Raw genomic sequence first — 18,759 nt, 5'->3', positions numbered from 1 at the left:
GAAGGAATGATGGATTGTGCTAAATACAGGGAAATTCTTGAGGGAAACCTGTATCAGTCTTCCATAGATTTGAGACTGGGACAGAGGTTCACCTTCCAGCAGGACAATGACCCTAAGCATACTGCTAAAGCAACACTTGAGTGGTTTAAGGGGAAACATTTAAATGTCTTGGAATGGCCTAGTCAAAGCCTAGACCTCAATCCAATTGAGCATCTGTGGTATGACTTAAAGATTGCTGAACACTAGCGAAACCCATCCAACAGGAAGGAGCTGGAGCAGTTTTGCCTTGAAGAATGGGGAAAAATCCCAGTGGCTAAAAGGTGGCACTACAAAGTATTGACTTTTGGGGGGGGCGGGGAGTGAATAGTTATGCACGCTCAAATGTACAATTGTTTTGTGTTATTTCACAATATAAAATATTTTGCATCTTCAGAAATCAAATGATACAAACCCACAAAAAAATATACTTTAATTCCAGGTTGTAAGGCAACAAAATAGGAAAAATGCCAAGGGGGATAATACTTTCGCAAGCCACTATAGCCGAAAAATCAACGTTTCACAGTATACCTCTACACTTTTTAAATGTATTTTTCTAAATAAGCTTTGTTGTACAATTAAAGATCAAATGCACTGCATTTCAGACAGTCAGCAATAATAAAATGAATTTAGGGCTTGTGAAATTATACCTTGGCTACATATAAGCCCCCCACAACTATAAGACTAATAATTTCTTTATTTTATGAAAATAGTTCAACGTGCTTTTTCAGAAAAATTACTGATCTGGCTTTCAAGTCTATGAAAACTCCCTTTTTGTTACACATTTAATGACTTCCGGGAAAAAACAGGTTGCCTAAATCCAAACGGGGGATTCATTTTCAGGATGGAAAAACGCTTTAGGTATAAACTTAAATGACTAAAACAAGATATAAAGTATGTAGAAAAGATAATGGACCTATATATTTTTTGATAATATAATCTTTGAGAACTAACAATCAAAATAAAAAGCTAGACATTAAGGGAGAATTGAAAAGTCCAAAAACAATTAATTTAGCTGCATTCCTTTTGTTCTTATGTTTGAGCAAAATAACACAGCATTGTCCATGGAAAAAAATGCATAGATTTGCAGGAAACTAGCTTTAAAACTACAATATTCTCTCCCAGCTCCATGGCAGAATACGTAGAATTGCAGGAAATTAGCCTTAAAACCTCCATATTCCCTCTCCGCTGTATGGAAAAATGCATAGAATGGCAGGAAATTAGCTTTAAAACTGAAAACATTTCATCAATGTGCAGCGGTACAAGGAATTTGAGGTAGATAATGTATGCACATGAAGGCAGGGTGACTACTCGTCAGGATAGATCAAATCAAACTTTATTTGTCACTTGTGCCGAATGCAACAAGTATTCAAGAAGAGCGCAGTTCAAGAAGAGTTAAGAAAATATTTATCAAATAAACTAAAGTAACACAATAACGAGGCTATATACAGGGGGTACCGGTACCAAGTAAGTGTGCGGGGGTGCAGGTTAGTTGAGGTAATTTGTACATATAGATATGTGTGAAGTGACTATGCATAGATAACAGCAAGTAGCATACAAAATAAATGGGAGAAGAAAATGTAAATAGTCCGGTAGCCATTTGATTAATTGTTCAGCAGTCTTATGGCTTGGGGGTAGAAGCTGTTACGGACCCTTTTGCTTTTAGACTTGGCGCTCCGGTACCGTTTGCCGTGCGGTAGCAGAGAAAACAGTCTGACTCGGGTGACTTGAGTCTCTGACAATATTATGGGCTTTCCTCTGACACCACCTTTTATATAGGTCCTGGATGGCAGAAAGCTTGGCCCCAGTGATGTACTAGGCTGTAGGCTCTACCCTCTATAGCGCCTTACGGTCAGATGCTGAGCAGTTGCCATACCAGGCGGAGATGCAACCGGTCAGGATGCTCTCGCTGGTGCAGCAATAGAACTTTGAGGCTCTGGGGACCCCTGCCAAATGTTTTCAGTCTCCTGAAGGGGGAAAGGTGTTGTCGTGTCGTACTCACAACAATAATAAGTGTAAAAAAAAAGAACAGAGTGTATAAGAGTGTGAGTGTGCGTGTGTGTATGTACATTCGGAAAGTATTCAGTTACAGCCTTATTCTTAGATGAATCAAATATTGTTTCCCCTCAATCTACACACAATACCCCATAATGACAAAGCGAAAACAGGTTTGTAGAAAAAAAATATATATAATATTTAGACCCCTTGCTATGAGACTCAAAATTGAGCTCAGGTGCATCCTGTTTCCATTGGTAATCCTTGAGATATTTGTACAACTTAGAGTCCCCCTGTGGTAAATTCAATTGATTGTACATGATTTAAAAAAGGTCCCACGGTTGACAAAGCATATCAGAACAAAAACCAAACCCTGAGGTCGAAGCAATTATCATTAGAGTTCCGAGACATGATTGTGTCAAGGCACAGATCTGGGGAAGGGTACCAAAACATTTCTGCAGCATTGAAGGTCCCCAAGAACAGTGGCTTCCATCATTCTTAAATGGAAGAAGTTTGGAACCACCAAAACTCTTCCTAGAGCTGGCCACCCAGCCAAACTGAGCAATCAGGAAAGAAGGGCCTTGGTCAGGGAGGTGACCAAGAAGCCCAATGGTCATTCTGACAGAGCTCTAGAGTTCCTCTGTGGAGATGGGAGAAGGACACCATCTCTGCAGCACTCCACCAATCAGGCTTTTATGGTAGAGTGGCCAGACAGAAGCCACTTCTCAGTAAAAGGCACGACAGCCCGCTTGAAGTTTGCCAAAAGGCAACTAAAGGACTATCAGACCATGAGAAACAAGATTCTCAGGTCTGATGAAACCAAGATTGAACTCTTTGGCCTGAATACCAAGTGTCACGTTTGGAGGAAACCTGGGACCATCCCTATAGTGAAGCATGGTGGTGGCAGCATTATGCTGTGGGGATGTTTTTCAGCGGCAGGGACTGGGAGACTAGTCAGGATCGAGGGAAAGATGAACAGAGAAAAGCACAAAGAGAACCTTGATGAAATCCTGCTCCAGAGTGCTCAGGACCTCAAACTGGAGAGTAGGTTCACCTTCCAACAGGACAACGAAAGTAAGCACACAGCCAAGACAACGCAGGAGTGGCTTTCGGACAAGTCTCTGAATGTTCTTGAGTGAACCCGAGGTAACATCTCTGGACAGACCTGAAAATAGCTGTGCAGCGACGCTCTCCATCCAACCTGACAGAGCTTGAGAAGATCTGCAGAGAAGAAATCATAGAAACTCCCCAAATACAGGTGTGCCAAGCTTGTAGCTTCATACCCAAGAAGACTTGAGGCTGTCATCGCTGCCAAAGGTGCTTCAAGAAAGTACAGAAAAAAGGGTCTGAATACTTATGTGAATTATTATTTAATTAAAAAAAATATATATCATTATACATTTGCAAAAATGTCAAACCTGTTTCTATTTGTCATTATAGGGTATTGTGTGTAGATTGATGAGGTGGGAAAACAATTAAATAGATTTTAGAATAAGGCTGTAACGTATCAAAATGTGGAAAAAGTCAAGGGGTCTGAATACTTTCCGAATGCACTGTATGTGTGTGGGTTTATAGTTCGGGTATCAATAATTGACTATTTAGCAGTCAGTCTATTTAGCAGTCTTATTATGGCTTGGGGATAGAAGTTGTCTCAGAGCCTGTTGGTCAGATGGTAGCAGAGTGAACAGTCTATGGCTTGGGTGGCTGGAGTCTTTGGCAATTTTTCATGCCTTCTTCTGACACCGTCCAATAGAGTTCCTCGATGGCAAGGACCTCTGCCCAAGTGATGTACTGGACTGTTCGCACCACCATCCATGGCGCTTTTCAGTAAAGAGGGGTGCATTTACCATACCAAACAGGCAGTGATGCAGCCAGTCAAGATGATATCGATGGTGCAGCTGAATAACTTGAGAATCCGAGGGCCCATGCCAAATCTTTTCAGCTTACGGAGGGGAAAGAGGCACTGCCTTGCCCTCTTCACAACTTTGCAGGTGTGTGTGGACCATGGTAAGACGTTAGTGATGTGGATGCCAAGGAACTTGAAGCACTTCATAATTACAGATGTGATTGCTAGAGGGTGTTAGTCATTTAGGCAGATTAACTTGGAGCTCTTGGGAACAGGAACAATGGTTGTCAGCTTGAAACATAAAATGGGATTACAGACTGGGACAAGGATCAATTGAAAATGTCGTTGTAGACACTTGCAAGCTGGTCTGCTCTTGCTTTGAGAACGCACCCCGGTATTGCGTCTGGCCTGGCGGCCTTGTGATTGTTAACCTGTTTAAATGGCTCTCACGTCGGCCACGGAGAACAAGCTCACATAGCCATCATGAAAAACCTGTTTACACGCAAGCCAATTTATATTCCTTCTAAGCAGGCATAAAAGGCATTTAGCTCATTTGGGAGTTCTGCATCACTGGGCAACTTCTGCCCTTTGTAATCCGTTATCGTCTGCAAGCCCTGCCACATACGACGAGTGTCGGAGCCGGTGTAATAGGATTCTACCTGTCCATTTGCATGTTTGATGTCTCAGAGGTCATAGTGGGCATCTTATATGCTTGTACTCCTCAATGCAATCGAATGAATCCAGGAACAAACCCTTCTGTCCGTCTACCACTGTCTGAATAGCATGCTAGTCTGTCCACTTTGTTCAGATGTTCAATCAAGTGGCATACCTTATGTATCAGAATGAGAATTTGTTGTACATTTATAAAAAACAGACTAGAAAGCTAGTAAATCTAATTTTATTGTGGGTGTAGCGAAATGCTTGTGTTCCTAGCTCCAACGGTGCATTAGCATCTAATAATTCACAACAATACACACACAAATCTAAAAGTAAAAGAATGTAATTAAGAAATATATAAATATTAGGAAAGCAATGTCGGAGTGGCATTGACTAAAATAGAGTAGAATACAGTATATACAGTTGAAGTCAAAAGATTACATACACACAGGTTGGAGTCATTAAAACTCATTTTTCAATCACTCCACAAATGTCTTGTTAACAAACTATAGTTTTGGCAAGTCGGTGAGGACATCTACTTTGTGCATGACACAAGTCATTTTTCCAACAATTGTTTAAAGACAGATTATTTCACTGCATCACAATTCCATAGTGTCAGAAGAACAAAGTTGACTGTGCCTTTAAACAGCTTGGAAAATTCCAGAAAACTATGTCATTGCTTTAGAAGCTTCTGATAGGCTAATTGCAATCATTTGAGTCAATTGGAGGTGTACCTGTGGATACATTTCAAGGTCTACCTTCAAACTCAGTGCCTCTTTGCTTGACATCATGGAAAAATCAAGAGAAATCAGCCAAGACTTCAGAAAAAAAATTCTGGACCTCCACAAGTCTGGTTCATCCTTGGGAGCAATTTCCAAATATCTGAAGGGACCACGTTCAATAGTAAAAAAGTTCAATCCGGCTACATGTAATAACACCAAAAAATGTCTGGGTTAATAATGTAATAAATAACACATAAAAAAAACTTTAAAGTTACTTAGGAGCTAGAAGCAGAGCTACCATGGCTATCGGCGCCCTATAATAGTCTTTGGCTAAAATGCTGTTAGCGGTAGCCACCGTTTGCATTGACAGATTCATTTGGAATGCTTTTCCAACAATCTTGAAGGAGTTCCCACATACGTTGAGCACTTTTTGGCTGCTTTTCCTTCACTCTGCAGTCCAACTCATCCCAAACCATCTCAATTGGGTTGAGGTCGGGTGATTGTGGAGGCCAGGTCATTAGATGCAGCACTCCATCACTCTCCTTCTTGGTCAAATAACCCTTACACAGCCTGGAGGTGTTTTGGGTCATTGTCCTGTTGAAAAACAAATAATAGTCCCACTAAGCCCACACCAGATGGGATGGCGTCATGCTACAGAATGCTGTGGTAGCCATGCTGTTTAAGTGTGCCTTGAATACTAAATAAATCACCAACAGTGTCACCAGCAAAGCAACCCCACCTCCATGCTTCACGGTGGGAACCAAACATGCTGAGATCATCCGTTCTCCTACTCTGTCTCACAAAGACACGGCGGTTGGAAGCAAAAATCTCAAATTTAGACTCAGACCGAAGGACAGATTTCCACCAGTCTAATGTCAATTGCTTGTGTTTCTTGGTCCAAGCAAGTCTCTTCTTATTATTGGTGTCCTTTAGTAGTGGTTGCTTTGTAGCAATTCGACCATGAAGGCATGATTCACACAGTCTCCTTTGAACAGTTGATGTTGAGATGTGCCTGTTACTTGAACTCTGAAGCATTCATTAAAGGCTGGTAACTCAAATGAACTTATCCTCTACAGCAGAGGTAACTCTGGATCTTCCTGTGGTGGTCCTCATGAGAGCCAGGTTCACAACAGGGCTAGATTTTTTTTGCAACTGCACTTTCAAAGTTCTTGAAATTTTACTGATTGACTGACCTTCATGTCTGAAAGTAATGGACTGTCATTTCTCTTTGATTATTTGAGCTGTTCTTGCCATAATACAGACTTGCTATTTTACCACCCCTAACTTGTCACAACACAACTGATTGGCCCAAATGCAATAAGGTATGTAATTCCACAAATTACCTTTTAACAAGGCACACCTGTTTATTGAAATGCATTCCAGGTGACTACCTTATGAAGCTGGTTGAGAGAATGCCAAGAGTGTGCAAAGCTGTCATCAAGGCAAAGGGTGGCTATTTGAAGAATCTCAAATATAAAATATATATAAAACACTTTTTTGGTTACTACATGATTTCATGTGTCATTTCATAGTTTTGATGTCTTCACTATTATTCTATAATGTAGAAAATAGTCAAAATAAAGAAAAACCCTTGAATAAGTAGGTGTGTCCAAACGTTTTGACTGGTACTGTATATTTGATTCTTGCGATACAAGCATATCGCATAATATAATACATTCGATATATCGCCCAACCCTTCTTCGGCGTGTAATAAATGACATCAACAGTACATTTAAAACAGAAATGGGATCCAATGGTTGGATATAGACGTTGACTAATTTAGTCACCATTGTCTACCTTTATTTCCTCCTGTATCTCCATTCATATGGATAGGGTGTTGAATTCATAATGAAACGTTTTATAGATAAGCTTTTTGAAAGACGAATGCAACGTCCCATAATAAGCGTGTATGGTATGGGTGGAATGATGTGTAAGCTGCTGGAGTATGTCTAAAATGCTCATGGCATGATCTAATGACGTATGGATGAGTTATGGTATGATGAGGTGTTGAAATCTAAATGACTGGCTACATTTCATGCATATTTGGCCAAAGGAGAACTGAAACTGGTTCAGCCTCCCACCTGACACCAATGTAGCGAATTTATAATGATGCCAATGGGAGTCATAGTTCAAATAAATTAATGCAGACTCAGTGGGCTTCTTTAAAGACATGTGCTGTACCTCATGAGCTGTGTGAATACAAAAGGCACAAGTGTCTGAAATAGGCTAAGTAGCGAGGCCTTAAGAGATCTGAGAACAACCATCAATGGCTCTTTGTATGTATCATTGTTGATGACATCTGTTTCTCAGAATCCTCAGTGGTCACGGTGGGAAAACATTCGTAGAATCAGCTTAATAAAATGTTCTCCATCAGGATGCGGGTTGCGTAAGAGCAAGGCCAGAGATGTCTGAAGGGTCTATCACATCACTGCAGGCCCACTAACTTCAGCTGAGTGACATTCTTTCATTCCACCTTAGACTGACTGCTCCATTCTTGCTTAAAGATGTCTCAAGAGAGAAGGCGACAGATTCATAACGCATTTGTACTGGGGTGACAGAGATCCCTTCAGAGACCCACTTCAAATTTGAACCTCCCTCGGTTGTTTTGGCGTCCAGATCGGGGCATTCAGGAGTTGTTGGTTCAATTCCTGCATGGTCACATGCACTAAACTTGTGTTAACCATCAGCCGTTTTGGGTCAAAATCAAACAATTGTTGCATTTCAAAACCTCCATCATTCATATACTGGATTCAACTACTGAGATATCTAATCCTGCATTTGCCTTTAACTTCTCTATATCAACAAACATAGCAGAGAGGTAATGTGTTTGTGGGAGTAATTTCATAAATGGTGAAGTAACCAAATAATGGGCTTTTGTTTCTCTCACCACAAAGCAGCAGTTTGGTGGTGTGTATGTTTACTACTCTCAAATCAGATCAACACACCCACCAGATGTATCAAGCTTCTTACTGAAGCCAGTGATAAATAGAAGATAGACATCTATTCAAAGGTTGAGATTTGCGGTCTAGTAAGGTAGTGAGCGTAAGTCCTCTGGTGGGGCTGAGCAGACTGATATAAGTAGAAGAAAATAAATCTATTTAAAGGTTGAGATTTGTAATCTTGTCAGGTAGCTAGAGTAAGTCCTACAGTGGGGCTGAGTAGTTTGTAAACATCCTCAAAATAACAAGACCGATAAGACCTTATAGTAGTCTTCTTGGGGCAAACTGCAAACTGCTGACAGAAATCCAACATTTAGCCTTGTGTTTACTCTCCCGTCAGCTTTCAAGTCATGAAGTGCAGACTTAACTCGATGTGACACAAAGCAGTCACATTTAAATCAGATCTTATAAAAGCATACAGGCCCAATGTGATATCAATACCGTAGGCTAGAGAAACTGAGGCGGGAGTCAAAGTGAGAGGGGAAGGAGCCTCTGTCAGACTGGATTGTACTGTACAGAATATGAGAGCTGACCGTCAGTGACAAATACATTTTCTCGATCTTCTCGATATGGGAGAATAATTGCAAAAAAATAATGCTTTTTTTGCATGTCAAGATGAAGACTCATACATTCAGTAGTTCAGGCTACTTTAACCCTAAAAACCAGACAACATGTTTTGATTGAATAGACCTAAACTTAAGCAGCAATGACATACAGCCATTACAGGTTTGGTGAGCTTGTTCTCTGACACAGTTCCTCTTTATTTTGCCCTAATGTCTTTCGCAATGTCTATGGACTCAAGTCTTCACTCACTTGAGGAAACTGCAACTATGTAAATGTTTAACAATCGCAGATAAGAGGGAATTGGTGCCACATAAGTAATTACTATAGTATTGGCCAACAGTATTCTGCGTGGCATCACTAAATATATTTGCTTAAGTACTGTTCTCCCATATCGTGTTTTAGCTATAATACTGGCTTGGGTGGCTGTATAATACTGGGTGTATTGCACTAAATGATGGGGGAATTGGGAATCCTTGAGAAAAGATGGGGGGGGGGTGACCATGGTACTCACGGTTGGGAGTGGGCGGTCTCATAGCGTTCAAAGGCGTGGCCCAGGTCGTGCTTGTTGTTCATGTAACACTGCGTGCACAGGTCGTAGTCAAAGCACACCTTACACTTCCAGCGCATCCCCATGATGCCATGCTTCTTGCAGCTGTCACAGATGATGTTGGAGTGGCGCACACCTGAGACAGAGAAAAGAGAGCGAGAGTCAGAGGTGGAAGGAGGTCAAGAAGCCTAGCAAATTAGACGCTTGACTGATGAAAGAGACGTCGAGAGATGCCGCTCTTCCTCATCCCTCTCCCTTGCTCTCCTTTTGACTCTCCTTCTCCCCCTTTTTAGGCTAAAATTGAAGCCTTATTGGCTTCTGAGGCAGAAAAATGATGTCTTTAATGGCGCAAAATGCAGACTAATCCTGCCGTAGCACTTGGCATTTGATTCTAAAACAGGGCTGTATTGCCCGTCTCTATTTTTGAGTTGAAAGGAAATGGAGAAAGCATCGCAGAGCAAAGGGCATCTAAGTAAACACAAGCTTGAGGAAGCTTGCTTGAGTCATAGAGATGAGACATAAATACCTAAAATTAAAAAATGATATACAAAATGTTTTTATCAAACTTGAATAGAGTTTAAAGCCGGACAGCTGACAATGATGCTTTTAAAAAGGCAATTTCCACAACTTTCGCAGAGATCACATTCACGGTAAATGCTGTGCATGTTGCCTCAATCGGAAATGTCCTTTAAATGTCAAGCTTGCATGGATTAGATTGAATCCCGACCTCACTGAATATGGTTTTATACACAGTAGGTTGTTTTATACACAATATACACAAGTACTAGGGATGGGCACGGTTAATTGAATATCTAGATATCCGAAAGGACATTAATATTTGATTACTGGAGTGTGCATTTTTGTAGAGAAAAAGTATTGTAGGCCTATTTTAACAATGAAAAAGCTTTGTTATAAATTAAATTATCCTAGTGATATTGTTACCTTCAGGGATATACCATGACATTTGAAACACTTAATAAAACAAACTTGTGAATGTAGTTTTTATAACTGCATTGCACTACTGCTGCGCATTTACCCTCCAGTATGCACCGACCTCAGGAATGCCATTTCCTCGCTTCAAATAGCAATTACAGGCGCGCAACTAACAGAGTTTCCACAAGACCTAACAGATCAATGCAAAACTCACTATAAAACCTTTTCATAACAGAATCAGTTATATCGTCAAACTTCTCTTTCACTGTTGCTTTTAGCGAAAAACTACAAAACTACTCGGCAGTGAGTGTTGCAACCGAGGACAGAGGATTTTTACGCTCTACCATTCTGTGAGCTTGTGTGGACCACCACTTCGCGGCTGAGCCGTTGCTGCTACTAGACGTTTCCACTTCACAATAAACAGCACTTACGGTTGACCAGGGCAGCTCAAGCGGGACAGAAATTTAACGAATTGACTTGTAGGAAATGTGGCATTCCATAACGCTGCTCCGGAGTGGTGCAGCAGTCTAAGGCACTGTATCTCAGTGTTTGAGGCGTCACTACAGACCCTAGTTTGATTCCAGGCTGTATCACAACCAGCCATGATTGAGAGTCCCATAAGGCGGCGCACAATTGGCCCAGTGTCATCTGGGTTAGGGTTTGGCCGGGGTAGGACGTCATTGTAAATAAGAATTTGTTTTTAACTGACTTGCCTAGTTAAATAAATAGTGTAACTTATATCCATTTCAAAACCTGTGGTGGGGTGATCAGGGCTCAGTGCTCACCGATCTGGGCGTTGTCGTAGAGCAGCAGGTCGTAGGAGCCTTGGTAGCCTGTGCGGTAGTTGGTGCGCGTGCCACTGTCCCACTGCACCACCACCGTCTTGTCGGGTGTGGTGGTGCTGCCCTGCCGCCCGATCTCCACCACCGTGCCCACGTGGCCGTCACCGTCATCCTGGTTCCCCCACTTCCAGTCCAGGCCACGCACCACACGCATGCCTACCTCCATGCTGCCTCTGGGGCCTGCCAGGCCCGAGGGCCACGGCCTGGTGGGGTTGCCTCCGCTGCTGTTGCCGCTGCTGCTGTTGCCGCTGCTGCTGCGCCTACGGGGCCTGTGTAGGGCAGGCCGGACCCACGCCGAGGGCAGGGTAGGCACCACAGGTGGAACCAGGGGCTCCGGGACCAGATCAGGGGTGACTGAGGGGAGAAAGAGAGAAAATAAGAAAAAAGACCAAATCAGTTGGGGCACTGTCTACTAGAGAAGGTGTGAATCGTCCGAGGTGGTTTCAACAGACTTTTCCGTCGCGATGTCGCCGAAGACCCATCCATTAGCCCCAGCCCACTAGCTTTCTGAATCGCTGGGTCTCCCGTTTTATTTCACTGTAGAGCCCCCAGCCCCGCTCAACATGCCTTAGATAGCTCTCTTGTCCCACCCCCCACACATGCAGACACCTCACCTGGCTTAACTGGTGCCTCCAGGGACACAAACTACCTCATTGTCATTCAATGCCTAGACTTACCTCCACTGTACTCACATCCTACAATATCCTTGTCTGTACATCATGCCCTGAATCTATTCTACAGCACACGGAAATCTTCTCTGTTTCTTCTCCGATCCCAACGCACTAGACGACCAGTTCTTATAGCCTTTAGCCATACCCTTATCCTACTCCTCCTCTGGTGATGTAGAGGTTAACCCAGGCCCTGTAGCCCCTAGCACTACACTCATTCCCCAGGCACTCTCATTTCTTGACTTCTGTAACCATAAAAGCCTTGGTTTGATGCATGTTAACATCAGAAGCCTCCTCCCTAAGTTTGTTTTATTCACTGCTTTAACACACTCCACCAACCCTGATGTCCTAGCCATGTCTGAAACCTGGCTTAGGAAGGCCACCAAAAATTCTGAAATTTCCATTCCCAACTACAACATTTTCTGACAAGACAGAACTGCCAAAGGAGGCGGAGTTGCAATCTACTGCAGAGACAGCCTGAAGAGTTCTGTCATACTATCCAGGTCTGTGCCCAAACAGTTCGAGCTTCTACTTTTAAAAATCCACCTTTCCAGAAATAAGTCTCTCACTGTTGCTGCTTGTTATAGACCTCCCTCAACCCCCAGCTGTGCCCTGGACACCATATGTGAATTGGTTGCCCCCCCCCCATCTATCTTCAGAGCTCGTACTGTTAGGTGACCTAAACTGGGATATGCTTAACACCCAGGTCGTCCGACAATTTGAGCCTACAAGTCAACTGGGTTAGACAATCTGCACCCTCTCTTTCTAAAATGTTAGCCACCAAAATTGTTTCAACTCCTATTACTAGCCTGTTCAACCTCTCAATCTCATACAAATTGTCAAGGAACCTACCAAGTACAACCCTAAATCCATAAACATGGTCAACCTCATAGATATCATCCTGACCAACTTGCCCTCTAAATACACCTCTGCTGTCTTCAAACAGGATCTTAGTGATCACTGCCTCATTGCCTACGTCCGTAATGGGTCCAAGGTCAAGTGGTGACGCCTCATCACTGTCAAACGCTCCCTAAAAAACTTCAGCGAGCAGGCTTTACTAATCGACCTGGCCCGTGTATCCTGGAAAGATATTGACCTCATCCCGTCAGGATGCCTGGTTGCTTTTTAAAAGAGATTTCAGCACCATCTTAAATAAGTATGCCCCACTTAAAAAATATAGAACTAAGAACAGATATAGTCCTTGGTTCACCCCAGACTTGACTGCCCTTGACCAGCACAAAAACATCCTGTGGCGTACTGCATTGGCATCGAATAGTACCCGCGATATGCAACTTTTCAGGGAAGTCAGGAACCAATAAGTCAGTTTGAAAAAGCTAGCATTTGCTTTCCTAACAGAAATTAGCACCCTGTAGCACTAATTCCAAAAGGTTTTGGGAGACTGTAAAGTCCATGGAGTATAAGAGCACCTCCTCCCAGCTGCCCACTGCACTGACACTAGGAAACACTGTCACCACCGATATATCTATGATAATCGAGGATTTCAATAAGCATTTTTCTACAGCTGGCCATGGTTTCCACCTGGCTACCCCTACCCCAGCCAAAAGCTCTGCACCCCCCCCCCCCCCGCCCGCAGCAACTTGATCAAGTCCCCCCCTTCCCCCGCTTCTCCTTCACCCAAATCCCAGACAGCTGATGTTCTGAAAGAGCTGCAAAATTTGGATCCCTACAAGTGAGCTGGGTTAGACAATCTGGACCCGCTCTTTCTAAAAATTAGCCACCAAAATTGTTGCAACCCCTATTAATAGCCTGTTTAACTTCTTTCGTATCGTCCGAGATCCCCAAAGATTGAAAAGCTGCCGCGGTCATCAAGACACTCTAGACCTATATCTATCCTGCCCTGCCTTTCTAAAATCTTTGAAAGCAAAGTTAACAAACAGATCACTGACCATTTCGAATCCCACCGTACCTTCTCCACTATGCAATCTCATTTCTGAGCTGGTCATGGGTGCACCTCAGCCACGCTCAAGGTCCTAAACGATATCATAAACACCATCGATAAAAGACAGTACTGTGCAGCTGTCTTCATCGACCTGGCCAAGGCTTTCAACCTTGTCAATCACCGCATTCTTATCGGCAGAATCAATAACCTTGGTTTCTCAAACGACTGCCTCGCCTGGATCACTAACTAGTTCTCAGAGAGAGCTCAGTTTGTCAAATCGGAGAGCCTGTTGTCCGGACCTTTGGCAGTCTATGGGGTTCCACAGGGTTCAATTCTCGGGCCGACTCTTCTTTCCTCTGTATGTATCAACGATGTTGTTCTTGCTGCTAGTAAACCTCTGATCCACCTCTACGCAGATGACACCCTTCTGTATACATCTGGCCCTTCTTTGGACACGGTGTTAACAAGCCTCCAAACGACCTTCAATGCCATACAACACTCCTTCCGTGGCCTCTAACTGCTCTTAAATGCTAGTTAAACTAAATGCATGCTTTTCAACCAATCGCTGCCTGCACCAGCCCGCCCGACTAGCATCACCACTCTGGACAGTTCTGACTTAGGCATTTGTCGATACAAATTCTGGTTAGACTGTAAACTCTCCTTCCAGACTCACATTAAACATCTCCAATCCAAAATTAAATCTAGAAATCGGCTTCCTATTTCGCAACAAAGCCTTCTTCACTCATGCTGCCAAACATAACCTCGTAAAACTGATTATCTTACCAATCCTTGACTTCAGCGATGTAATTTACAAAATAGTCTCCAACACTCTACTCAGCAAATTGGATGTAGTCTATCACAGTGCCATCCGTTTTGTCACCAAAGCCCCATAAACTACCCACCACTGCGACCTGTATGCTCTTGTTGGCTGGCCCTCGCTACATATTCGTCACCAAACCCACTGGCTCCAGGTCATTTATAAGTATTTGCTAGGTAAAGCCCCGCCTTTTCTCAGCTCACTGGTCACCATAGCAACACCCACCTGCACGCCCTCAGCAGGTATATTTCACTGGTCACCCCCAAAGCCAACACCTCCTTTGGCCGCCTTTCCTTCCAGTTCTCCAATTACTAATGAATTGCAAAAATCACTGAAGCTGGAGACTTATATCTCCCTCTCTAACTTCAAGCATCAGCTTACCGATCACTGTAACTGAACACAACCCATTTGTTAATAGCACACCCAACTACCTCATCCCCATATTGTTTTTTGTTTGTTGCTCTTTTGCACCCCAGTATCTCTACTTGCACATCATCCTCTGCACATCGATCACACGCTAAATTGTAATTATTTCGCCACTTTGGCTTATTTATTGCCTTACCTCCCTAATCTTACTACATTTGCACACAATGTACATAAATATTTCTCTATTGTGTTAACTGTACGTTTGTTTATCCCATGTGTAACTCTGTGTTGTTTTTGTCGCACTGCTTTGCTTTATCTTGGCCAGGTCGCAGTTGTAAATGAGAACATGTTCTTAACTGGCCTACCTGGATAAATAAAATATCATTTAAAAAAAATGAGAATCGAAATTTGCGCTTTCATTGTGACAAAAAGTAATTGTTGCCAAGCAGCCTTTTCTGTAAATAAGCTATTCACTGCCACTTCATTTCTTAATCATTTTATGATCTTGACACATTTTAAAAGAGCAGTGAGACTAAGCCCCAAACCAATGATGCCCAACACTCATCCCAGAGATACTGTGTGTCTTAGTCTGCTGAAGGACACAGTCAGTGAAGCTGCAGAAAAAAGTCTTAGGTCTTATAACCCGATTACTGAAGCTCTGATTGTTTTTTTTCCCCCACATCCTTCCTGGAACATTCACTGAGCACCATGCTGTGACATGGGCTAACTCAGAGAGGAGCAGCTGGACATTAGACACCACTAACATGCCCCACTGCTCTACTCTCTACCCCTGACCTGACACAGCAGCCACACACAGTCTACCACACAACAGCTATACAGGCATGCCCTCATCATGAAGCCATGGCATGTAGCATGGCTTAAAACCCAACAAACACGGGAAGGAAGTCTATATTCGTTTTGACTGAGTCCTGCAGAAAGGCAGGAACCTCCAAAGAGAGGTATTCCAATCACTCAGCCAACCGGGCAGACTGCATACATGGCCTACTTTAACCGTCTTACATAGCATTGCTCTTCAAGGAGGAATGTCTCAGTTGACTGGTTGTTGAAACACTGACTGATATTCAACTCTCCGCATCTTCCTCGAGGATGCATGCTTAGATCCAGCAGACGGTCTACACAGCCACAACCAAAGAGGCTAAGGCACGTTAACGGTCAATTAATTCACAAATGCTATTCAGCGATGGCTTAACTACTATTGTTGAGGAGGGGGAAGCCTACCTCGGTTGTCTCTCGGCCAACCCGTTTGGCTTTGGTTGATTTCTGTTGATCATGTTGGTGGTAGCATTATTTGATGCTGCTTCGGTGGTCTGTGTCTACAGTACACAAGAGGAATCTAGGGGAGCAACTGCATAGATAGAAGCAGGCAGTCCATCCACCTGTAGATGTGGACGGAGCAGACTATATCAGCCTGTCTCTCTGCATCCTCCTCCTCTGCCTGGGCTGCCTACCGTGGGCTTGTAGCCCTTATGTAACAGCCTAAAGAATTGTGTGTGTGCAGGTGTGTGAGAGTGAGTCTAATAAAAACAAAAGCCTGTCAGAAATGAGACACCTGAAACCCCACCTCTTTAAGGAATACCTAGGATAGGATAAAGTAATCCTTTAATTCTCACCCCCCCCCTTAAAATATTTAGATGCACTATTGTAAAGTGGTTGTTCCACTGGATGTCATAAGGTGAATGCACCAATTTGTAAGTCGCTCTGGATAAGAGCGTCTGCTAAATGACTTAAATGTAAATGTAAATGGATTGGAATCTTAAACTCAAATTTGATGCAATTATTCTAACCCACAGAATGTCGGACAGGTATTCCTTTAAATTGTCACTACGTCACTCGAAAAACTATTTCACACTCACAGCTTCCAATAACAGAAGGAACCTGCAACTATTAGGCTAGTTCTACCCACGCACAAAACACTACCTAGGAGGCTTCACGGTTACAAACATTCATTCACCCTGAGTGACACAACCGATGCCAATGTGGACCGAACTCAGTTCATATCATTATTTTTTGTTGTCTAATTCAGTGTTAATCCCAGGATAAGTATCAAGTTACGTGGTTTAGTATAGGCCTAAATCCATCTTAATCCTGCAGCAATAGACAAAACAAAATTATATTTGTACGCTTATGTAATTTGTGTATTAAAGGTATGTGCTTTAGCGTTAAAGCATATGGAGTGGGGGGATTAGACGGGGAATAAGAAGGCTGCTCATACTCTCTTTCTCCAGCCCCAAAATTACAGTTTAGGCTGCTTTCACTGGATTAAAAACTCTGGCCAGTCATCTAACTCTGTAGCTCAGTTGGTAGAGCATGGCGCTGATGGGCATCCACCACCCATAATAGAATGTATGCACATGACTGTAAGTCGCTCCTGCTAAATGACATATATATATATATATATATATAACTCAGTTCACAGACCCTGATGGGCACCAACTAATTACCATCGCTCCACAATTCACTGTCACAGGGTTTGTGTGCATGCAAACAGGAAGACTTCACCATCCAATTCCATTATTTTCCATGGCCCTCTGTTCGCATAACTCCTGTGTTCTCCCTCTCGCTGTGTATGGATCCACACAAATTGGACTACTTCACTGTCAGTTGTGTCCTAGTTTGGTTTAGAATAAACAAATCAGAATGGAGAAAGACAATTCAGCAAGCCTGTGTCAGTCTAAAGTAGCTTCCTGTCCTTGTCTCCTTTTGATCTACTGGAGAGGTTAAAGCAATAAGGCAGATATCCTGGCAGTTCTTTCAGATCACTCCAGCTAGGAATACAGTACAAGATAAGAAACCGGGAGAAATAGATAGTCTAGGATAATTGAAATTACTCATATGCACCCTGGATGAAGAAATAATTGGAGATTAGGGAGAGAAGATACACCCCAAAAGAGAAGGAAAAATCTCCCTCATGCACCTACAGTTGAAGTCGGAAGTTTACATATACTTAGGTTGGATTTATTAAAACTCGTTTTTCAACCCCTCCACAAATGTCTTGTTAAACTATAGTTTTGGCAAGTTGGTTGGACATCTACTTTGTGCATGACAAGTCAATTTCCCAACAATTGTTTACAGACAGATTATTTCAGTTAATCACAACTCCAGTGGGTCAGATGTTTACATACACTAAATTGACTGTGCCTTTAAACAGCTTGGAACATTCCAGAAAATGATGTCATAGTTTTAGAAGCTTCTGATAGGCCAATTGACATCATTTGAGTCAATTGGAGGTCGACCTGTGGATGTATTTCAAGGTCTTCCTTCCAACTCAGTGCCTCTGCTTGACATCATGTGAAAAAATCAAAAGATATTTACCAAGACCTCAAGAAAAAGAATTGCAGACCTCTACAAGTCTGGTTCATCCTGGGGAGCAATTTCCAAACGCCTGAAGGTACCATGTTCATCTGTACAAACAATACTACTCAAGTATAAATACCATGGGACCACGCAGCAGTCATACCGCTCAGGAAGGAGACGTGTTCTGTCTCCTAGAGATGAACGTACTTTGGTGCGAACAACAGCAAAGGACCTTATGAAGATGCTGGAGGAAACAGGTACAGGTATTATATCCACAGTAAAATGAGTCCTATATCAACATAACCTGAAAGGCCGCTCAGCAAGGAAGAAGCCACTGCTCCAAAACCGTCATAAAAAGTAAGATAACGGTTTGCAACTGCACATGGGGACAAAGATCGTACTTGTGACTTTTTCCACATTGTTACACTACAGCCTTATTTTAAAATGGATAAAAGCAATCTACATACAATACCCCATAAAGGCAAAGCAAAAACAGGTTTTTAGGAATGTTTGCAAATTCATAAATTCAAAATGGAAATATCACATTTACATAAGTATTCAAACCTTTCTTCAGTACTTTGTTGAAGCACCTTTGGCAGCAATTACAGCCTT

At 42.7% G+C, this 18,759-nt stretch overlaps 1 protein-coding gene across 3 annotated transcripts in view; it reads right to left on the bottom strand.

The window, feature by feature from the left end:
* The window catches only part of LOC124032018 (E3 ubiquitin-protein ligase MIB2-like), an 81,269-nt gene that overhangs the window by 47,065 nt on the left and 15,445 nt on the right, over positions 1-18,759 (bottom strand). For all 3 annotated transcript variants that reach the window (XM_046343963.1, XM_046343962.1, XM_046343961.1), the window contains 2 exons: positions 11,025-11,435; positions 9,271-9,442 (listed from right to left, as the gene is read on the bottom strand). In XM_046343963.1, coding sequence (XP_046199919.1) covers positions 9,271-9,442; positions 11,025-11,247 — 395 coding nt within the window. In that variant the 5' untranslated portion in view covers positions 11,248-11,435. The remainder of the gene's footprint in view (positions 1-9,270; positions 9,443-11,024; positions 11,436-18,759) is intronic.

This window comes from Oncorhynchus gorbuscha, linkage group LG03 (assembly GCF_021184085.1).
Source record: "Oncorhynchus gorbuscha isolate QuinsamMale2020 ecotype Even-year linkage group LG03, OgorEven_v1.0, whole genome shotgun sequence".
Lineage (NCBI taxonomy): Eukaryota > Metazoa > Chordata > Actinopteri > Salmoniformes > Salmonidae > Oncorhynchus > Oncorhynchus gorbuscha.
This window is presented reverse-complemented; position numbering and strand designations above follow the sequence as displayed.